This window comes from Saccopteryx leptura, chromosome 2, assembly GCF_036850995.1.
Source record: "Saccopteryx leptura isolate mSacLep1 chromosome 2, mSacLep1_pri_phased_curated, whole genome shotgun sequence".
In the NCBI taxonomy this organism is placed as follows: Eukaryota; Metazoa; Chordata; class Mammalia; order Chiroptera; family Emballonuridae; genus Saccopteryx; species Saccopteryx leptura.
Window position 1 is genome coordinate 34,510,018 of NC_089504.1, and position 24,188 is coordinate 34,534,205.

The 24,188-nt window shown below is 45.2% G+C and overlaps 1 protein-coding gene across 1 annotated transcript; it reads right to left on the reverse strand.

The window, feature by feature from the left end:
* Positions 1-1,041: 1,041 nt before the first annotated feature.
* Positions 1,042-24,188, reverse strand: NANS (N-acetylneuraminate synthase). The gene is made up of 6 exons (XM_066367598.1): positions 23,962-24,188; positions 18,157-18,372; positions 12,360-12,459; positions 11,121-11,275; positions 3,019-3,285; positions 1,042-1,272 (listed from the first exon to the last, which is right to left on the reverse strand). The coding sequence occupies exons 1-6, from the start codon at positions 24,091-24,093 to the stop codon at positions 1,063-1,065; spliced, it is 1,080 nt and encodes a 359-aa protein (XP_066223695.1). The 5' UTR covers positions 24,094-24,188; the 3' UTR covers positions 1,042-1,062.

Below are 24,188 nucleotides of genomic sequence, written 5' to 3' on the forward strand. Positions count from 1 at the left end.
AGGTTCTATACTCACAAGCAAAGAAACTTCAAAAGGCTAATTTATGCATTTGAAAAGAGATTCAAATACATACTCTGAAATGAGTTACAGTAAACATGGTCAATGTGAACAAAGATTAAGAATTTGAAAATATATTTGAAAAGAAGCATTAATCTCTATTGGTTCAAACGAACAAAGGGGAATGTGACATGAAATCTCTGCGAAAGGTTCCTGCTGCTGTTCAAGGAAGTAAGACAATCTTTTTATTAGCTGGGTTTATAATTTCATTATGGATAGAAGGGCTAATTCCAGCACTACCACCTTATTTGAAGTCTCCACAACCTGCAAACACACCCACATTTCCCATCTCCCGCACAGAGTTCTATTTTTGCCCCATTGCACATATCACCTTTTAACATATGGTGAATTACTTACTATACTCAGGATTCACTGTGTACTGATTAATTCATCTGATTAGAAGTTCCATGAGGAAGGGATCTGGGCTTATCCTCAGGACTTAAACCAGAGTCTGGCACATCGTATGCCCTCCATATCTGTTGAAAGAAGGAATGAATGCCTTTTCCCTCTTTTGTCAGAGATCAGCACTTTGGGTATTTCTCTGCCTGCACAAACTTTTGACCAATGCCTTCTCTAATACCAAGTGATCACTATACAGTTAACTGAACACAGAGCCCCAGAGTGGGCAGGGGATAGGGCAAAGGAGAAAGTGAGACAGCGGGAAGTCTGTAAGGAAGGGAGATTCGGGTCATTTGGGTTGGCTCTGTGGGCAATAAGAATGGAGGATAAAAGGAGAGAACCCATACAGCCAGCGCTGGCCCTCTTGTACCCACACAACTAACTGGAAGTGACGATTGACTTTTGAGCCCACTTCCCCTTCTGGGCCAGCCAACCTCAAGCAAGAGAGGGTTGTATTTGCTCTTTGTATCCCTCCAACAGGCTGGACACAGGCCTGGCCCCAAAATGCCTGCTGTCGGAGGGGGAGTGGATGAGAGCCAAATCTTGTCCCAACGTACCCAACAAGACCAACAAGGCAATTCAGAATTCAGAAAATGGCACTTTATTTTAGGATTTGATTTTTTTGCCATGATGTTCTACCGATTGTTCCATGATAGTGTCATCTTCTTCGATAGTGACCAGGACCTTCTTACCCACTAGATTAAAGATGTCCTCGGGAGGGTAGCCTTTGGGCTCACCCACCTTCACAGTGAGCATGTCCAGTGTTAGAACGGTGCCTTCTGGAATTTTCACTTTGGCCACTACAGACTTGCCCAGCTGTGGATAAAATTCAAGATTCAGTGCTGGTCTTACAAAAGTAACTAGTGCATGTTGCCTTATTCTCACAGCCCCTGATCAGTCTTCACAGGTTACCTTGAGAATAGAGACTCTGTCCCCACCCCCCTTGGTGCCTAGAGCAGTATCTCACTCATGGCCAGGACTCAGCCAGCACAGGGGGAGCTCAGATTCAGAGGAACCTTCACAACAGAATGCAAAGGAAAGGGCTCAGGGTACGGCACCAAACAGAGCCAGGTCTAAATCCCCATCTGCTCGGATTCTTTGTAAAATGGGAAGTAATAGTGCCTCTAATCAGACGACAGTAAGGATTAGTGATACTATATGTAATCCACCTGGAACATAGAATGCTCTTGATAAATGAAAATTGTGTCATTTACTTTCATCTTCATTTAATTCAATATCTCATTTTAAACATGGGGAAACTGAGGCCCACGGAGGCCAGGTAACTTTGCTAAGGTTGCAAGGAGCTGGGATGAGAACCTAGGATTCCTCATTTCTGGCCCACTGCTCTGGCCACCTTGCTCAGTAAAATAGAAATATGGAGATCTCACAAAACGACCAATATGATTGCTACTCAGGACAGGAAAGGGGGCCTCCTAGGATGGGGCAGACAGGATGGTCAGGCGAGCAGAATGAAGGATGTGTGAAACTCATGACATCATTTCTATGTCTGTCCACAATGCTGCTAAACAAATTATTTATTATATTACTCTCTATCCTCTATGGAAGGGCCAAGGAATCAGTTTTGGAATTTAGTACCAGGACAAAACATCTATCAATTAACGATGATCAGATTATGCATCCTGCTATATTTCAGTGTTTGCTCAGGGAGCCAAGAGACTTAGAACCAAATTAAGCACTCAGTTCTCATTCTGGTTTCTGGTACAGTTCTCTCCCCGTTTCTCCTATCATGCAGTTCATTTATTTTATTATTACAACTCTCTGGTGTCCATGCATCTTTAATTTGAGGGGACTGAGCAGGGCCCCACTAGAATAAAAGATAACAATACTCCCCTTGCATGCTTGGTGGTTGACCTTTGCCCTCACACTGACAGCCCACAGCAGAGGAGTGTCTGCACTCCTGGCAGCTCTGGGACACCTGGCTCTATGACTCAGAGGCCAAGAGACGGGTTAGGCCATGGCTTCCAAGAAGGCCAGATGGTTAGTGTGCCAGGGAGTGTGCCTTGGCCTCACCACGCCCTCTGTCTGAAGGTCAATGTTACAAAACTCAAACTGCCCCTTAGGAAATATTTGCATTAACCCCCACCAACCCCCTGACAACCTGCTGCCCCCATCCACCCATTGCTTCCCCCGATAGGGAAGCCTCAACCTATCATAGGCTCGTCTCCCACTGCCCCGCAGAGCCCCTCTGCCTGAACGTCTGTCACAGCTTTCCTACTCCAAGGGACCTCATGAGGCCCTGAACACTACTACCGCCACCTCTTATGTCTCCTGGGGTCTCAAGATCTGGGGCCACAGACTTCAGAGACTTAGTGAGCAATTATAACATAATCCTAGGCAGCCAGAGGAACTGCTAAGTTCCCTTAAGTAGTATGTTTCTTCAGCTGCTAATATGAGCCCAGAGAGAATCAGAGGGTTGGAGCAACATTCCTTCATCTTCCCACTGGCCTGGCCTCAGGCAGGGTAGGTACTGACTCTCCCTGGCAGGTGAGCCCACTTCAGCCCTCTCGAACAGTCGAGTCCAGCAGGTTGGGCAGAACCCACCTTCTCATTGCAGGCCATCTCACAGGGCAACAGCTGCTTGACTGGGGAGCCCATGGCCCTTTCCACGAGGCGCACAGACCGCACTAGCTCGGCCAGCTCTCCAGGCTCCAGTGAGGCCGAGTGGTCACTCCCCTTCCAGGTCTTGTCCAAAGTTATGTGACGCTCCAAAACCTTGGCGCCCAGAGCCACGGCGGCCACAGAGATTGCTATGCCTGTTTCATGCCCAGAATACCCTATGGGAATGTCAGGAAAGAGCTTCTGATATTCCTTTAAAATAGAAAAGAAGAAAAAAGGTTAAATATTGTGGTGCTTTATGCATATATCCCAGAGTCAGGCAGATCTAGGTTAAAGTCCAAGTGTAGCTGCTCAGTATAATTATGGGCAAGATACTCAGGCTCTCTGGGCCTCTCCTCACTGGAGATAATAACAGCTGTCGAGGGTTGCCATAAATGCATGAAAATTACTCGGCACATTGTAAATGCTCAAAAAATAATGACTACTGTTATCAAGAATGCATTTTAGATTCTAAGATGGCTGCAGAGTAGGTGGAAGCTACATTACTACTGCTCCAGCCCCAATCGAGATTTACAACTAAATTATAACAAGGATTTACGGAAGAAAACACATCTATAAGAAGAGTGGAGAGGCCTGACCTGTGGTGGCGCAGTGGATAAAGCGTCAACCTGGAAACACTGAGGTTGCAGGTTCAAAACCCTGGCTTGCCTGGTCAAGGCACATATGGGAGTTGATGCTTCCTGCTCCTCCCCCTTCTCTCTCTCTTTCTCTCTCTCCCCCCCTAAAATGAATAAATAAATAAATTAAAAAAAAAAAAAGAAGGGTGGAGATGTAGAAAGGGCTGTGCCCGCACTGATGAGCAGCAGCTGAGAAGCTAGAGGGATATCTTGGCTGCAAAACTCCTTTCCCTCAAGAGCACAGGGTCTCAGCCCCACACACGGATCCCAATCCAGAGCAACAGAGATGGGAAGAGGAGCCTGCATAGCATCTGGTGGTGAAAATCAGTGGGGACTCAGTCTGTGTGGGAGAGAAGGGAGTCTAGTCTACTAGAGACCCAGACACCAGAAGGTCTAGCATTCCTATTTGAACAGCACCAGCCTGGGAAGTGCATTGCCCGGTCCTCCAACCACTGGCTCCCCACTCTGCCATGCTCCTGCTGGTCCTGCCAAGGGGTCTGCTGGCTGTACCCAGCAGGGACCTCTGAAGTGCTCTTTTTCTGGAGAAGCTGTTGGAGGAGATTCAGAGAGAGACGGACTGTATCGCTTTAGAAAGGGGCCCGTTCTCCCCCACCTCGAGCCACAGCTGATGTGTTGAATCACTTGGCCTGCCCTACCACTCTGTGGCCCTGCCCTGCTAAGTACAGCCCCGCCGAGGGATCAGAGTACCACACAGAGCTGGGACTTACAGCCGGCTCCCAGGGAAGCTTTTTGTGGAGGAATCAGACAAGTGGGTGCTGGGTTCTGTGAGTACATCACAGGGGCTGGGGGGACTGTTATCTCCCCTGCAAATAGCCCGTGCTAGCCTGGAAAGGGAAAGAAGTGCCCAACCCCCCCCCCCACAGGCTTGTTGGCACCACCCCCAATGAGAGACTGTCTGGATCTGCCCCAAGTCCCAGTGGCCCCACTCCTCCTGGCATAACTAGAACTGGAGATTCTGGCCGAGACAGAGGTTCAGCTCTTGAGTAAGGACCACTTTCCCCGCACTGAGTGCCTGACCACTTGGCTCCCAAGTAGGGAACACACTAGTTGTATCCTCCTGACCCTGGCTGCCCTGCCCTGCTGAGCTCACAACCTGTGGAAGGGTCTGTGGCTCATGGCCAACTGGGCCCACTCTCTAGTCTGTCTTTGGAAGGCTCTGGAGGAATATCAGGCAACCTCAGGGGGAGCCGGAATAGCCAAGAGGTATAGGTGGACCTCAGGGAGCCTCAGACCTTTTACAGATCTTCCCCAGCTCTAAGCCAGAGGAAGCTGACCCTTACACAGACTGGCCCCGCCCAAGCATACCCAGGCCCGCCCAGCAGACACAGCCAAACAGTGAATAGCATGGTAGCTCCAGGCAGGTAGCCCAAGGTCTGTTATACACAATGTCTGACTGTATATCTGAACTCCACCCAAGTGGACCCAGAAACAACACAACCAGTGGTGGGCTTCAGACCACACCAAAACTTGACCCAAATGGCCACACAAGTGGCACACCCAAAAGGGATTCCAGCAGGTACCAGACCCTACTGGGAACAACTCTACCTAGTGGGACAGCCCCTGCACAGCAACTCATACACAGTGACTAAGGTTTATCCTTACAGCCAGCCAGCCTGAAGGGTTAACTCCACCCACGAAAGGTCCAACAGCATTCAAGACTCAACTATAATAGGAGGATGCACACAGCCACAAGAAATATTCCTTGGAGCACAGAGCTCAGGTGATCTGGAAGACTGTGCCACTGAGCCCAACAAGACACCTACACCATAAAGCCATCAAAACAAGTTTGGGAGTCATAGCAGATCTACCTAATACACAGACACAAAATGGGGAGACAAAGAAATATGCCTTAATGAAAACATGAGGAATCCCTAGAAAAAGAAATGACATGGAAGCAACCAAAAAATGAGAAGCAAGAGTTTAAAACAATGATTGCAAGGATGCTCAAGGACCTTAGAGGAAGAATGAATGATCTCAAAGAGAGCTTAAACAAAGAGATAGTAAGCATTAAAAAGGACATTGGAACCATAGAAAAAGAATGAGGCATAAATGTAGAATACAATATCTGAAATGAAGACTACATCAGAGACCCTGGCCAGATGGCTCAGTGGAAACAGTGTCAGCCAGTATATGTACATCCTAGGTTCGATTCCCAGTTAGGACACACAAGAGAAGTGACCGTCTGCTTCTCTGCCTCTCCCTCTGCCCCTTCTCTCTCTCTCCCTCTCTCTCACAGCCAGTGGCTCAGTTGATTCGAGCATTGGCCCCAGATGGGGGTTGCCAGGTGGATCCTGGTCAAGGCACATGCAGAGGTCTGTCTCGCTATCTCTCCTCCTCTCACTTACAAATAAACAAAATGAAACAAAAGACTACATTAGAAGGAATCAACAGTAGGTTAGAAGCAGAAAATCAAATCCGCAATTTAGAGGACAAGATAACAATAAGCACCTAAGTAATGCATCAAAAAGACAAGAGAATGAAAGAATGCATCTTGAAGATGTTTCATACTACATAAACACCAGGAATAACAGAGCCATAACCAGATGCCTAAACTCATTCAAAAAGCATCTGTCACATTTAATTAGCCTGAGCTGCTGAAAGCAAGTGTGCTATATGCACAAATATCAACATCAATAATATATATAGCCCAATTTCAAAACAATCCTTTGGTGGAAATGCTAAATAATTAATTAATCTGTTATCTATAATTCACTGAATGCAACAAAAGACATTCTAAGTCAAGTGAGTCTTGTCAGTGAGGGTGACCAGAAAGCTTAAGGTCTTTAGAAAGACCCAGATGGGGTTTAATAAAAGATTAGGACAGCTGAGTGGCAAAGGCCTTGAAAACCAGGCTTTAAGGGTGCATGGTAGACAAGGAAGTGCAGGTTGCTAGGTTGGGGGGTTCAAACTGCTGTAATATGGTGGGCTGGGCCTGTGATGGGAGGGGTGGCACTTTGACATTCACTGTGCCCTGGTATCCAGAGAGCAGATGCATGTGACGGCACCTTGCACAGGTTTAAGAGAAGGGGGACCATGCTACACAGAGAAAGAAAATAAGGGAAAATATTTGGAGTCACATTAAATTGTTGATTATGGTCATCTCTGTTGGATGGGATTAAGAGAACATTCACTTCCTATACTCTATAATTCAAAGGTGACTTTTTAAAAATCATGTTTAAAATTTAAGAAACAACAGCAATTAGAGATGGCTAGAAATAGAGAAAAGTCTATCAACTGGGAGGGACATAAAGTTAAGATAAAAAGATAGTTGTCAGTTTTCAAACAAGGTTCATTTTTTTAAGTGAAATATGAAGACTACAGCAACATTTACAAAAGTTTATACTATAAAAAAAAACTATTTCAGCCTGACCAGGCGGTGGCGCAGTGGATACATTGTCGGATTGGGCTACAGAAGGAACCAGGTTCGAGAACCCAAGGTTGCCAGCTTGAGCGCGGGCTCATCTGGCTTGAGCAAAAAGCTCACCAGCTTGGACCTGAAGTCTGGCTAGAGCAAGGGGTTACTTGGTCTGTTGAAGGCCCACGGTCAAGGCACATATGAGAAAGCAATCAATGAACAACTAAAGAACCGCAATGAAGAATTGATGTTTCTCATCTCTCTCCCTTCCTGTCTGTTCCTATCTATCACTCTTTCTGACTCTTTCTCTGTCCCTGTAAAAAAAAAAAAAAAGAAAAAGAAAAAAAAGAAAAAAAACTATTTCAAAAACTACTGAGATTGTAAAAAGAAAACTGGTCAATTGCAATATCATGATTATATGTGTGTATATAGATTTATAATTACACTAACCCTATAATGTTTTTGTATGGTAATTACATATATGTATTTCTTTTTTTAAAATTAATTTTAATGGGTGACATTAATAAATCAGGGTACATATGTTCAGAGAAAACATCTCCAGGTTATTTTGACATTTGATTATGTTGCATACCTATCACCCAAAGTCAAATTGTCTTCCGTCACCTTCTATCTGGTTTTCTTTGTGCCCCTCCCCTCCCCCCTCTTTCTCCCCCATTCCCGGTTATCACCACACTCTTGTCCATGTCTCTTAGTCTTGTTTTTATGTCCCACATATGTATGGAATCATGCAATTCTTAGTTTTTTCTGATTTACTTATTTCATTGCATATAATGTTATCAAGATCCATCCATGTTGTTGTAAATGATCCGATGTCATCACTTCTTATGGCTGAGTAGTATTCCATAGTATATATGTACCACATCTTCTTTATCTAGTCATCTATTGAAGGGCTTTTTGGTTGTTTCCATGTCTTGGCCACTGTGAACAATGCTGCAATGAACATGGGGCTGCATGTGTCTTTACGTACCAGTGTTTTTGATTATTGGGCTTATATCCAGTAGAGGGATTGCTGGGTCATATGGTAGTTCTATTTTTAGTTTTTTGAGGAACCACCGTACTTTCTTCCATAATGGTTGTACTACTTTACATTCCCACCAACAGTGGATGAGGGTTCCTTTTTCTTCACAGCCTCTCCAACACTTAGTATTACTTGTCTTGTTGATAATAGCTAATCTAATAGGTGTGAGGTGATATCTCATTGCAGTTTTGATTTGCATTTCTCTAATAACTAATGAAGATGAGCATCTTTGCATGTATCTGTTGGCCATTTGTATTTCTTCCTGGGAGAAGTGTCTGTTCATGTCCTCTTCCCATTTTTTTATTGGATTGTTTGCTTGTTTGTTGTTGAGTTTTATGAGTTCTTTGTATATTTTGGATATTAGGCCCTTATCTGAGCTGTTGTTTGAAAATATCATTTCCCATTTAGTTGGCTGTCTGTTTATTTTGTTGTCAGTTTCTCTTGCTGAGCAAAAACTTCTTAGTCTGATGTGGTCCCATTCATTTATCTTTGCCTTCACTTCCCTTGCCTTTGGAGTCAAATTCATAAAGTACTCTTTATAACCAAGGTCCATGAGTTTAGTACCTATGTTTTCTTCTATGTACTTTATTGTTTCAGGTCTTATAGTTAGGTCTTTGATCCATTTTGAATTAATTTTAGTACAAGGGGACAAACTGTAGTCGAGTTTCATTCTTTTGCATGTGGCTTTCCAGTTTTCCCAGCACCATTTGTTGAAGAGGCTTTCTTTTCTCCATTGTGTGTTGTTGGCTCCTTTATCGAAAATTATTTGACCATATATATGTGGTTTTATTTCTGGGCTTTCTATTTTTCCACTGGTCTGAGTGTCTATTTTTCTGCCAATACCATGCTGTTTTGATTGTCGTGGCTCTATAATATAATTTGAAGTCAGGTATTGTAATGCCCCTAGCTTTGTTTTTTTTCCTTAGGATTGCTTTGGCTATTTGGAGTTTTTTATAGTTCCATATAAATCTGATGGGTTTTTGTTCCATTTCTTTAAAAAATGTCATTGGAATTTTGATGGGAATTGCATTGAATTTGTATATTGCTTTGGGTAATGTGGTCATTTTGATTACATATATGTATTTCTAATTAAGTTTCAGGTATTAAGAGGGTTGGTTGGAGACTGTAAGAGACAAAAGATCCTAGCCCCAGCTTTGCCACCAAGCTGCTGTGAGATCTCTAGTAAGTAAGTCCTTTTCCTTTCAGGACTAGACTTCACCATCTGTAAACTGACTAAGTTGCAATGCACAAAATCCTGGGGGGAAATAGCTCCCTCAAGGCTATCGCTGTACACAGTTTGAGCCTCAGGGATGCTCAGAATTACAGGTAGAAAATGAACAGAGCTGGGAAATGACACAGAACCAGAATAGCCAGAAGTTTTAAGGTTGCCTATAACTCAATATGCAGAAAAACAAAAAAATACTTGTACACCAATGGTCCTAACAGCATTATTCACAATATCCAAAAGGTGGAAACATCTAAAATGTACATTGATGGATGGATGAACAAAATGTGGTATATGTACAATGGAATATTACTCAGCTTAAAAAGGAATGAAATGCTGACACAAGCTATAACATGGATAAACCTTGAAGATATTACACTAAGTGAAAGAAGATGTCACAAAAGAAAAAGTATTGTATGATTCCACTTATATGAAGCACATAGAGAAGTCAAATTTATAAACAGAAAGAATGATGGCTACCTGTCAGTTGCCCTGGGAGGGGGGGAATGGGCAGTTAAGTGTTTAATGGGTGTAGCGTCAATTTGGGAAGATGAAACAGTTCTGGAGATGGATGGTGGTGATGGCAGCACAACAATGTGAAAGCATGTAATACGACTGAACTATATACCTAAAAATGGTTAACATTTATTTTACCACACACATATAAGACAACGCACTAAGAAAGGATATGAGCCAGCAACTCACAGAAGAGGGACCTCTAATGGCCAAAACATTTGGGTAAAGAAAATGTATGTATATAATTGTGAGGACTTATATTTTATAATGGGTGAAATTAAGATTGGTTTGAAGAAAATTTAATTTATAATACCCTTTTTAGAATGCATTTACTTCTGCCTGACCAGGTGGTGGTGTAGTGGATGGAGCATCAACCTAGAACACTGAGGACTGAGATTCAAAGCCCCAAGGTTGCCAGGTTGAGTGTGGGCTTATCTGGCTTCAAAGCAGGCTCTTTCGGCTTGAGCACAGGGTCGCTGGCTTGGGCCCAAAGGTCACTGGCTTGAGCCCAAGGTCATTGGCTTGAGCAAGGGGTCACTCGCTCAGCTATAGCCCCTTAGTCAAGGCACGTATGAGAAAGCAATCAATGAACAACCAAAATGCTGCAACTACAAGTTGATGCTTCTCATCTCTCTCTCCCTTCCTATCTGTCTCTCTCTCAAAAAAAAGAAAGACTGCATCTACTTCCTTAGTTGCAAGGTTGGTTCTAATCTGATTCTATAACAGCAAGATTGTCAAAGGACACTCAAATTATGAAGCATTGAGGCATGTCAGCATTGGTTAGGATTTTGGTTGTAAAAGGGCTACTCTTCCCTGCAACAAAGGTCCTAAGAAAAGCCAGCCCTGGCCAGTTGGCTCAGTGGTAGAGTGTGCAGGAGTCCCAGGATCGATTCCCGGCCAGGGCACACAGAAGCGCCCAACTGCTTCTCTACCCCTCCCCCTCCCCTTCCTCTCTCTCTCTTCCCCTCCTGCAGCCAAGGCTCCATTGGAGCAAAGTTGGCCCAGGCGCTGAGGATGACTCCATGGCCTCTGCCTCAGGCACTAGAATGGCCCTGGTTGCAACAGAGCAACGCCCCAGATGGGCAGAGCATTGCCCCCTGGTGGGCATGCTGGGTGGATCCTGGTCGGGCGCATGCGGGAGTCTGTCTGACTGCCTCCCCGTTTCCAACTTCAGAAAAATACAAAAAAAAAAAAAAAAGAGGGAGAAAAGCCATTTTGCAGTAGCTATAAGACAATGGCCCTCCCTCTGCTCACCAAGATGACACGCAGGTTGACATCCTCGGGCAGGAGTGGGTATGCGCTGGTGCACTGGAGGAAGCAGAAGTTGGGGTTGAGGGGCTTCACAATCTCATAGACTTGCTTCATGGTTTCCATAGACTGCATCCCACTGGAGATCACCATCGGGCGGCCTGAGTGACCCAATACCAACACCATCGTCACTTTGTTTTTAGTGGTTCTGAGTCTCCCTCAAGCACACCCCAATTGTTGGTCTCCTCAGTCAACCAAACTTTACAAACAAACATCTCTCAAATATATACTTTGCCAGCCACTGCAGAGGGACAGAGGTGAGCTTGGTGGGTTCCTGCCCTTGATCATAGAAAATGCAAACTCCTCTTATCCCCCAACATTATAGTTTAAAAAAGTGAACGAATTAAGGAGTTAGACAAATTTCACTCTCAGAGAAAGATGAGCATCTCACTGGATTAAGAGGTAGCACTGTGTGGTAGGGTAAACACTGACCCTAGGTTCAAGAGAATGAGTGTGAGGCCCACAGCAGCTACTCACTAGCTATGTGGTCTCAGATGCCTGGTCTAGGTATAAAGCATCATGATCACATGACCTACTTCAGTCCCAGGGTTGCTGTGAGAATCAAGTGAGATCACTCACATTGTAAAATCTCCTTACGGACTGTAACATGCATATATTAGATATTAAAAAGAGAAAGAGAAACATATATTAGATATCATATACCTACAGAATATTTCTCGAAGTCAGAGCTTCCTCTAAGAAGTTTAACATAATAGTGTCATATCCTCATTTTTGTATAATTTCTTATGAATTAAAAATAATTTTTAGTTACATCCTTATAACAACTATGACATCCTTAATTTCTTCCCCTTTCAAGTCAGCAAATGAAAAGGTGGAAGTATGTGCAGATTAAAATGAGTTTTCTAAAGTCTGATGTCGTGAGGCTCCTTTAGCTGCCACTAAAGGAGTAAAATTGTGGTTTGCATTTCCTCAGGTTTAGGACAAAAATTAAATACTCACGTGGATAAAGCGTCAACCTGGAAATGCTGAGGTCGCCGGTTCGAAACCGTGGGCTTGCCTGGTCAAGGCACATATGGAAGTTGATGCTTCCTGCTCCTCCCCCTTCTCTCTGTTTCTCTGTTTCTCTCTCTCTCTCTCTCTCCCTCTCTCCCCCTCCCCCCTCTCTCCTTTCTAAAATAAATAAATAAAATAAAAATTAAAATTAAAAAAAAATTAAATACTCACCTTTTTTGGCTGTCTTTTCCAGATAAGGAAAATTGTTAGTGTCCCCAGATCCAACTTTGAAAAATGGAACATTTAGTTCATGCAGAAACTCAACTGCCATCTACAAAAGTCAAAGAAGGAGCTTTTTTTCACCATTTTTCAAAAGCACTGCCCCAAGACAGGCGAGGAGCCACATAGAAACAGAAACCCCCCCCTTTTTTTTTTTCTTTTTTCCGAAGCTGGAAACGGGGAGAGACAGACAGACAGACTCCCGCATGCGCCCGACCGGGATCCACCCGGCACGCCCACCAGGGGCGACGCTCTGCCCACCAGGGGGCGATGCTCTGTCGCGACCAGAGCCACTCTAGCGCTTGGGGCAGAGGCCAAGGAGCCAACCCCAGCGCCCGGGCCATCTTTGCTCCAATGGAGCCTTGGCTGCGGGAGGGGAAGAGAGAGAGAGGAAGGAGGGGGGGGTGGAGAAGCAAATGGGCGCTTCTCCTATGTGCCCTGGCCAGGAATCGAACCCGGGTCCCCCGCACGCCAGGCCGACGCTCTACCGCTGAGCCAACCAGCCAGGGCCGAAAAACCCCCTTTTACCAGCAAGAGGGACTCTCAACAACTTGAAAGCAGGCAGAGATTTGTTATCAGTCATTTCATTCAACTTCAAACATTCTTTCATTCATAGCCCCCATACATTTATCCAGCAAACATCGCATGCTGGCCTGGCTGAGTACAGAATCTGGAAAAGAATCAGACCCCCAGCCAGGTCTTCTTCCCCAGGGGCACAGGGCCCAGTGAACAATTCAAAGGGTTATGACCTAATCTTGACCCAGAAAACCAGGCAGTGAGAAAATGAATGTCTCTCAAAGGCCTTACCCTTTTACACAGGACCAAGAAGCTGGGAAAAGAGGCGATTTCAACCCTTGCCAATAGTGGAAAAAATGGAGCATTTGTTGGCCCAACCCTGACACAGTGATCCATAGCTGGCAGGGCCTATCAAACCCAAGCCCTTTCAGACTCAAACTGTGCTGTCCACAAGGACAACCTCAGTTGCTTTTTTTTTTTTTTTTTTTTTTTTTGACACATGCTTGAAATCACCTATTTAGGGCCCTTCGCCATCCTCATCTGGTTTCACAAATAAGACTCAGGAGACTGGCCAGTGTAGCAAACGCCTGGAGAATGAATCAGAAGACCACAAGTTTTAAGAGTAAAATCTCAGTATGCTGTCAAATTAAAATAATCCCCAAACTACCTTTTATTACTATTTTTTACAAATTGAAGTTGAAAATCAGAAGTGCGGGAAATCAATGTCTTGGAATGTTTTCAAATAACTAAGTTCTGTCTCCCCAAATACTGCCTGAGTTTCAGAAGTAAGTTTGGAAGACTTGAAGAACCAGGCCAGTGCTTCTCATGCTCTACCTTGGGTACACAAATCTGCCAGGGATCTTATTAAAATGAAAAGCAAACCCTGATTGTCCGTCTAGGGTGGGGTCTGAGAGTGCATTTCTAGTAAGTTCCTGGGTAATGCCAAAGCTGGTGCTCTGTGAATCATACTCTGAGTAGCAAGAAGCTAGGTCATCATGCCTGGAAATCTGAAGGGCACAGGGGTGGTGGGAACAGTATGAAAAGGTCATTTTTGCCAGCAGGCTCTTTAATCAACCCACTGTGGCCTGAGCTTCCGTCCATCTTCCTAGCAGGTGGTGAGCTACTCCAACGACAGTGGCTGCACTCAGAGAATAACTTTTCTCATATGTAAGTCCTCTAATAATGTACTGGTTATAGCTGCTGGAGAGCCATATGAGTGGCTACACAGCCAGTGAACAGTTCAAAGACAGTTTACAACGCCCTACACTCATGAGACACAGTCCAGTGCGGCCGAAGTGCCACTCACCTCCAAGTGTGCTAAGCGACCTTTGCTGTTCTTGTGGCCTCCTTTATTTCTTCCTTGCCTCTTTCCCTTCCATATTTTTCTAGCTCACTCTCTCCTGTTTATGTGGCTCACACTGTTAACCAGCCCTAGAATGGAACTGAAAAACATCCTTTAATATGTTTACTAAACAAAGTCAAAATTTTCCACGCCTCTCACTCTATCTGGGAAATAGAGTGTTTTATATTTTCAGAGGGGAAAGCCCTATGCCAAGTTTTCTTCTATCTAATGTTCAACTTGTGAGAAAGTGGCTCATGATGAAAAGGTCCCCAAAGGACATACAAATGGATAAGCTCACTCAGGAGAGATACAGAGCAGGTGGGGACAAGGAGGGGCCAAATGCAGAAAAAAACACTTCACAAAGAGCTTACCTGTGAAGGTTGCAAAATTTACAATTTTGTAGAGAGAGAGAGAGAGAAAGGACAAATTCCATAATGGGATAGGCGTGCCGCATTTTGCAGGCCTCCTGGGGAACCATCCCCACCTAGTGGCTATTTAGAAAACTGCTATTTTTGGATTGATCTCTGTAAAGGGTGCCAACCTCCATCCCTGTGCCCTGGCCTCCTCAGGCTACATAAGTGCCAGTGGCTTCTTCTTTCTGTGGACTCCTTGGCTTCCCCTAACCCTGCCCATCTGGCTGTTTGTCCCCTTTCCATCTAGGGGCACAATGCGGCCAGGCAGCCTCACAACTTCTCCCTCCCACCTGCAGCAAAATGCCTTTTGGAGTCCCCTGGACAGAACTTAGCCAGTGTGACCGTCCCTGGGCATCCAACTGGGCTAAATACCAGAAAACTGGTTCGGGTGCAATACTGCACTGCCAGAGGTCCCTCTTAAAGGGTCCTTTTATTTGGGGGAAGAGGATTTACTGATTCTAAATTAATTAATGGGGATTGACAATGTGTGCCCAGAACCCTTTCCATATCACGTCCTGTGAGGAAGTTGGAAGCACGCTGATCTAAGGGGTAACAGAAGAGGAGCTGGGATTTTTCTAAAGCCCCTCGCACTCCCCTTAGTTTTGGGATCCTGTAGTGAAGGAAAAAGAAGCCCATGGTGATGAGCAGGAGAGCTGCCACGGTGAGGATTAAGCGGGGAAGCACGGAACCAAAAAGGGGCGGGGCCTCCCCGTAGCCAAGTGGCCTATCAGAGTGTACCAGGACTTGGGCAGGAGGCGCCCTGCTAGCAGGGGAGGCCAAGGGAAGAAAGGGAGAAGGAAAGAGGGCACCAAAGAGGCAGGTGCTGGGAGGGAAGGGCGGCCCTGTTGGGATGGGTCATTTGTGGTGAGGGGCCGCCTCTATGGTCATGGATGCCATTGGCTTTTTTTTGTTTTTAATTTTGAAAGTGAGAGAGAGGGAGAAAAGAGAATGAGAATCAATTCATAGATGCTTCACTTTAGTTGTTGTTCATTGATTTCTTCTCATACATTCCCTGACTGGGAGGCACAAGTCAAGTCAGTGACCCCTTGCTCAAGCCAGCGACTTTGGGCTTCAAGCCAGCAATCTTTGAGCTCAAGCCAGTGACCTTGGGATCATATTGATGAGCTTAAGTTCAAGCCAGTGACCTCAGGGTTTCGAACCTGGGACCTCAGCAAACCAGGTTGATGCTCTATCCACTGCACCACCACGTGGCCAGGCACCACTGGCTTTCTGAATAGAGAACCAAAGGCACTCTGCTTGTTTCAGGGAAACTGCGCAAACCTCTGAGCAGCTTCTGACCAGGTGCCCTGGTAGTTTATTTGGTCTTAATAAAATTCTGCCACACCTTAACCTTTCCTTAGCACACAAAGAACACCCGAGAGCAGCACACAGAGTGGGGAAAATAGACACTCAGTGAATGCCTGCTGCCAATGAGGAAGTTAGGGTGGATGAATACCCAGAGCCATGTGCTAGGTAAACACGAAACAAGGGAGCAGCCCATTTACCAAAGGCCGGGTAGACCGGACATGCTGGTACAGCACAGGGACCTGGCCGGCAAAGCCAATTCACTCTTGTAAAGGCTCTTAAGAATGCATTTCCCCTCACTATCTGTGCCCTAGTCAATCAGGGGACCAGCTGGGAATACATGGCATTCCTAGGACCAAGGAGCCTCCCTGCAAAGATGGGGGAAAGCAGAAAACTCAAGGGTTGTAAGTAACAGAACAGCTATCATTCAGTGGATTCAGGTCTTGCCCTGGCCTGGCACCCACAGGCTTATCTCATTGAATCCTCACCCAGCCCTGTAGGGTGGGCATCATTGTTATCCTACTTTTACAGACAGGGCATCTTGGGCTCAAAGCAGTTACATGACAAGCCTGAGCCCACAGGGTGTCAGTGCCAGGACCTGAACTCAATGTGGCTGCAGAGCACATGTTTGACGCACCAAACAGAAGCCTCTTGGGAAACCAGAGGCTGCAGGCTGAGAGGCAGCCCCCAACGGCCAACACCCAGGCTCCTCTCCATCTCCCAGCCGCTTCTGCATCTCACCTCGAAGCCACCTGGGAGCAAACAGCCTAAAGAAGTGGCCTTTCCTAAGCAGCCTCAGAGGCAAGGAGGTGCCGTCTCCCTTACAGTCCACATCCAGGAGCTCAGGTGCCTGGAAACAGGGACCGAGCCGGCAAGTCCTCATTCCAGGTGTGTCACCTTAGTGAGGTCTTCTCTGGTCCTGAAATGACTCAGGACATCAGAGCTGGGAGAGCCCTTGGACAGCAGCCTGTTCACACACACACACAGTGGGAAGGGACTCGCCAAGCTCACACTGAGATTATCTCAGAGCAGAGCGGGACCGGAACCCAGGGGTCCCGACCCCTGGCTCAGGTTGCTTTCCTCAACTGTAGCTGGGTGCTGTGCTTTAAATGAATGATCATTTAATCCTCGCGACCGTACAAGGTTCAGGTACTAACCTACTCTACAGTTGAAGAAACGGAAGCCAAAGTTAAATAACCTCCACATGACATACCAGGCATGACAGACAGAACTATGTATATTCAAACTCAAAATCAATAACCTCCACATGACATACCAGGCATGACAGACAAACTATGTATATTCAAACTCAAAATCTGACCCTGGGTCCACGCACTTCACTACTGGACCACACAGCCACGGTGTGCACCACACAGGACAGGCCCCAAATGTTCTGGTGTTTACACTCTAGAGAGCTTTGTTTATGTAGGTATTATCCATATTTACTGAGTTAAAATTAAAAGCAAAGCATTTTGTTTTCTTTAAATTTTAAACTTTTTAAAATAGTAGCTTCACATGCAGCTGTAGGAAATAATGCCAGAGATCCTATATATACTCCAGCCAGCCTCCCCCGCACGGTAACATCTTACTAAAATATAGTGTAATGTCACAACCAGGAGAGTGACTCTGAGAGAGCCCTCTGATCTTATTCTGATTTCACCATTTTTACATGTTCTCATTTGAGTGTGCGTGTATTTAATTCGGTACAGTTCTACCACATGCACAGACTCATGCGACCACCACCAGTCACAACAGAGTTACGCCATCGCTACAAAGTTCCCTCACATTACTCCTTTGTAGCCATGTCCACTTCCTCTCTCTAACCCCCGACATCTGTTCTAGTCCAAGTCACTTTCCACTGGGAGAAACTGGCCCAGTGGGGGTCTCCCACAGGCTTGAGGGACTCCGGATACTGGCGTGACTGGCCCCTGTTCCCAGAGACAACTTGTTTTAAAAACTACGGTACTCTTCCCACAAACTCTCACTGGGCCTCAGCTCCTTCTGGCCTCCCGTTTAGTTGGGCATTTATCTGGTTATTGCTGTGGAGAGCTCTGGGTACAGGAAGCACAAATAATCCTAATGTGAGCAAGGGCTCTAAGCCAACAGCCACCAGGCCGCTTGCTGTCCCTTAGGTCTGCTACAGTAGCAAATGACAGGGTGGCAGAGGGCTCACCTCATCCATGCCGGAGGCAGTGAAGAAGATGCCAACCTCCTCGGCATACCTCTGCAGCTCCCGGTACTGGGCGTGGCTGAATTCCAGGTGGCGCTTGTGCTCCCCGTACGTCTTCCCCCAGGAATGCTTCGAAGTATACGGCCTCTCCAGGGCTTTCCGATTAAACTTGTACTCCAGCTCGCTCTTCTGAAACTTGGCACAGTCAGCCCCGCACTCCTGCAATACACAGCAGGGCTCCTTTCAGTGACCTGCCCTGGTTCTCAGAGAGAAGGGAAACGTGGGGGCAACTGCTACGACATCATTATCTTTAAAATCAATGTCAATCGACAGAGGCGGTTAGAACCTCCAACGAAGAGGAACAGGAGAAGCAAAAAGTCTCAAAGGAAGTAAAGGTTGGGGATGGGGCTTCTCTCTCTATTTTTTCCCCTAAAATGCAAAAAAAGGGGGGGGATTTTGGGGCTTTCTTTTGCATTATAATATTAAAAATAGTTAATCAGACAGTTAAGGAAGATTTTAAGTTGTGTAACTCAGCAGAAGATAGTAAAATAAGCATTGGACCAGAATTTAGGAGAAAAAAATTCAGAACCTGACCCTAATTCTTGGATAAGTCACTTCCTGTCTCTGGGCTCATTTTCTCCATCTATACAATAACTGCTTTGGGCTAGTTCCGGACCTGTCACGGTTCTGAGGAGCCCCTTGAGCGGGAGGGAAGTAAAGGAACAACTCTGCTTTTAGCTGTCCTGCACGTGTACTTTTCTGCATGACATTTTGTTTGAAGAAGAGGTTCTGGGACAGAAAACAAAACTGGCCCTGGCTGCGTACTCAGTTGGTACTGAGTAACCTGGCATGCCAAGGTTGTGGGTTCAATCCTCAGTAAGGTTACATACAAGACCAATCAATGATGGCATGAATAAGGGGAACAACAAATCAGTGTTTCTTTCTCTCTGTCTCTCTCTCTTCCTCTGTAAAAGAAAATCAACGAATAGTACAAAAAAAAAAAAAAAGGCAAACAAGACTTAGAAATGCCCCAGCCTTCCTGAACAGAAGTTATGAAAGCTGGATTGTCTGGCTATAAAAGCTATAATTCTATCACCAGTCAGCATCCAATCTCACAAAATTATTTCTAAAAACCACTCAATAGAAATATTAAGGAAAACCCTCTAAAGAGTCAGCTTATTGACATTTCTGTAGACACAGAGGTATTCATTGATTTTGAAAACCTTGGCTTCAGAAATGTCTGTACTAAGAGTGCTGCTCCCACCCCTGGAAAAATAACAAGATGGAACAGTCAGTACATGATACTGGAAAGAAGTTCAAGGAATGTCAAAACTAACAGTGATGTAGGGCAACACTGTTCCCACTCTAGATGAAGATCCTAAGGCCCAGAGTGACCTGACCAAAGCTTCAGAATGAGTCTCCGGCGGAGCTGTTCAGATCACTTTCCTAAAGGCTGCAGACCCTGTGTGTGTGCCCTGGCTCAGGACTACAACCTGGATCTGACTGCACCCAGGCCTCTAGCAAGCTAATGAGGAGGTCCTCACAAAGTGCTAGTTAGGCTGGCTCCCTTTTTCTCACCTCTACATAAAGACATAGACTTTCACCCAAGAAGTGCAAAGGCTTATCTCTATCTGGACAAAGCTCCCTTTATAGGAAGATGATACAAGCAGAGTGGCAGAAGCCACATGCCATACAAGAGCAGTCATAGCAGAAGACAGGTTCCTCTTCTTCTCAGCTTCTCTCCTAAAAACGAGCAATTTTCTTATCTGTTTAATGCTATGATAAACTCCAGGTTCAGAAAATGTAATCATTGTCTGTTTTACTATTAGGCTGATGGTTTCTTTGTTCAAGGTTTTACTGCTTCTCTACTGGCAAAAAACAAGCAGCAACCTGACCGGGCGGCGGTACAGTGGATAGAGAGCGTCAGACTGGGATAAGGAGGACCCCGGTTCAAGACCCCAAGGTCGCCAGCTTGAGCATGGGCTCATCTGGTTTGAGCAAAGCTCACCAGCTTGGACCCAAGGTCGCTGGCTTGAGCAAGGGGTTACTCGGTCTGCTATAGCCCCACAGTCAAGGCACATATAAGAAAGCAATCAATGAACAACTAAGGCGTCTCAATGAAAAACTGATGATTGATGCTTCTCATCTCTCTGTTCCTGTATGTCTGTCCCTATCTATCCTTCCCTCTGACTCTTTCTCTGTCACTGTAAAAACAAAAACAAGCAGCGAAACCCCAGGCTGGGCCAAGATGTGATACTCCATTTACATCAAAATTTGAAAGTGAAAAGTATATTCAATCAGCAATCCCTAATTATAATAAATTTATATTATATAATTATAATAAGATAATAATTGAACAAACTCAACCTTTAATACTGCAGACACATTTGTTGTTATGATCAAGCCAACTTTTGTACACAACAGACTCCGGGTAATTAACTTGAAAATGTGACTCCCATTTGGCAACTACAACAAACAAAAATTATAAAATATAAAGATTTCAAAAAATTCCACTGCTTAAAATAAATAAAATAAAAAAATAAATAAAGCGTCGACCTGGAACACTGAGGTCGCCAGTTCGAAACCCTTAGGCTTGTCTGGTCAAGGCACATATAGGAGTTGATGCTTCCTGCTCCTCCCTCTTTCTTTCTCTCTCTCTCTCTTTCTCTCTCTCTCTCATCTGACTGTCTAAATGCTAGGGTATATACCTGAAACTAATATAGGATGTCAACTGTAACTGTAACTGAAAAATAAAAAATGATTTAAATAAATAAAAAAAAAAAAAGCAGGCATTTTCCCCCTAGAAAACATTATAGTATAAAAGCTGGAGCCCTGTGGCTAGGAGCAGAGCTCTGAAATCCATCATTCACTAGCTGTGTGTGTCACATATCTTCTCTGAGCCTTTAAAATGAGACCAACAATGTCCACATTATGTTGTAAGAATTAAATGAGATGGTACATTTAAAGCACTTAGCCCAGTATCTGACATAAACATGCCAAACTGTTAGTGACTATTACTCTTTTTTTTTTCTTTTTTTTGTGGCAGAGACAGAGTCAGAGAGAGGGACAGATAGGGTCAGACAGACAGGGAACGGAGAGAGATGAGAAACAGCAATTCTTCGTTGTGGTTCCTCAGTTGTTCATTGATTGCTTTCTCATATGTGCCTTGACCGGGGGACTACAGCTGACCGAGTGACCTCTTCCTCGAGCCAGTGACCTTGGGCTCAAGCTGGTGAGCCTTGCTCAAACCAGATGAGCCCATGCTCAAGCTGGCAACCTCGGGGTCTCAAACCCAGATCCTCCGCGTCCCAGTCCGATGCTCTATCCACTGCGCCACTGCCTGATCAGGCTTGTGACAGAGAGAGAGAGACAGACATACAGACAGACAGAGGGGCAGATAGGGAGAGAGATGAGAAGCATCAGTTCTTTGTTGTGGCACCTTAGTTGTTCATTGATTGCTCTCATATGTGCCTTGACCGTACGGCTACAATAGACCGAGTGACCCCTTGCTCAAGCCAGCAACCTTGGGCTCAAGGTGGTGAGCTTTGCTCAAACCAGATGAGCCTACTCTCAAGCCAGCGACCTCGGGGTTTCAAACCTGGGTCCGTCACGTCCCAGTCCAACACTCTATCTACTGCGCCACTGCCTGGTCAGGGGTGACTACTACTCTTTTAAGAATATTTTTGTGGTTCAGTAGGCTTCTATAAAAGTAGTTAGTCCTGAAAGAGTAAAACAATACTTAATCATGACCACTGACAGTTGTTCAAGAGGGATATTTTCTAAGAAAAGCATTCTTAGGTGATTTTACCATTGTGTGTGAATAGCACTGACTGAGTGCACTTACACAAACCTAGATGGTACAGCCTACCACACACCCAGGTTATATGTTTTAGCTATTGCTTCAAGGCTACTAACCTGTACAAAATATTACTGTACACAACAACATGGAATTAAACCAAGTACAAGAGAAAATGATATAATCAAGACACAGTAACAAGACCTATGAGGCTGCTGTGTAACAGCAAACTTCTGTTTTAATAAGCAGAAAGAGTATCCTCTACAATAAGTATAGTAAATATATAAATCAGTAACAATCATTTATTATGGTTATTCGGTTTTATGTACTGTACATAACTGTATGTGCTATACAGTTGACTCTTCAACAACACGGTTTGAACTGTGTGGGTCCACTTATATGTAGGTGTTTTTCAATAAACATACAGTCAGCCGTCTGTATCCCCAGGTTTTGCATCCACGGATTCAACCAATCTACATATGCAGCGGGCTGACTGTATGCATTGTTCTTCCATTTTATATAAGGAACTTTAACATCTAGGATTTTGGTATCAGCCGGTGGCCCTGAAGCTTTTAGGAAGTCAAGTTATATACAGATTTTCAATTGTGCAGGAAGATGGGGATCTGTGTCCCTAACCCCTACAACTGTTCAAGGGTCAGCTACTTCTATACAACTGGCCGTGCAGTAGATTTGCTTACACCAGCATCACAAATATGTGGGTAATGCATTGTGCTATGACATTAGGATGGCTACAAATTCACTATGTGATAGGAACTTCTCATTATAATCTTATGGGACCACCATGCATCAGTCCTTGACCTAAACATGCGGAGTATGACTATATTGAATACTATGTGCCAAATACGGTGCTTTGAGCTTTTCATAAGTTATCTCTTTTGATCCTTACAACTCTGAAGCAAGTACTATTATTATCAAGCCTGGTTTTCAAATGAGGCACTGAGACTCACAGAGATAAGTAGCCCTCATTCATACAGCTAGTAAGTGGTGGAGTCATGATTTGAACCCAGAGTCTTGGCATTTTAACCATTTCACGTTCCAAACACAAAAATGGCAGGAGAAACCATAGCAACTTCCAAAAAAATTTTGTTAGTAATTCAGTGTTGCTGGAAGATGTTAGAGATAGAGATTAAAAAAAAAAAAAAGCCAGGACGGGGACAGGTCAAGGTCTTGAAGGCTACATTAAGGTGAGGAAAGAGTGAAGACAGGTAAAAATGGGAGTCATTTTAACCAAGCTACTAAATTACTAACATTATGATGGTTGAGGCAAGGGGAAAATGATTCTTTTTCTCAACTTGCCTGGCAACTTAAAATTTTGAACTTTCCAGGCCTTCATCACTACCTAGAGATGTATCAGTTGGTTTTGTGTCAATGCCCAAACATACATCAAACCTGACTATTCCCTAAAAACTTAGAACATGACCAGACTACCTGGCATACATCACCCTAGCCACCTGAAATCCAACTGATAAGCATCCCGGACCAACTAAGAATGCAGAACTGATTAGTCTCAAGCCTTAACTTTGAGAACTCCTAACTTACTTTTCTTCTTCAGAACACTTCTAGGTTTTTCCCTAATTGTATTTCCAAACTCTAACAAACCACTGAATCTTTGTCGTTTATGTCTAGCCAAAGCCTCCTGACTCTTACCGTTGGACAAAGGATTCTCTCTACCCAAGGTCACTGGGGGGCCACTGACGGTGGCAGCAGGGGCTTACACCTGATCAAATAAGACCACTCGGCCACCAGGAGGGGGCGAGGGAGGTCAGGTTAGGATGGTTACGGTGGAGCAGGAATGAAGAGGACTTGAAAGATTCAGAAATGGACCTGGCAAGCAAGACGTCAGGCCTGCTGCAGGGCAGGAAGCAGAGAAAGGTGGTCTGGAATCCCCGCGACCCCTTCCCTTTCCAGATCCCCTGCCAGGCCAGCCCTCCCTCTCGGGCCCGCCCGCCCGTCCGTCCTGGCACTCCTCTAGTTTGGAGCGCTCTACTCACCTTAGCCATGCGGATCATACGCTTGGCCACGTCCAGGTCACCCTGGTGGTTCTGGCCGATCTCGGCAATGATGAAGCACGGGTGCTCCCCGCCCACCCAGCGCCCGGGACACAGCTCCAGCTCCAGCGGCATTGCTGCTGCCCGCGCTCCTGCGCTGCTCCACCCGCCCAGGTCCTGCCTCCCCGTGGCCTCAGCCCTTCTAGTTTGCAACCCAGGGAGCCCACACG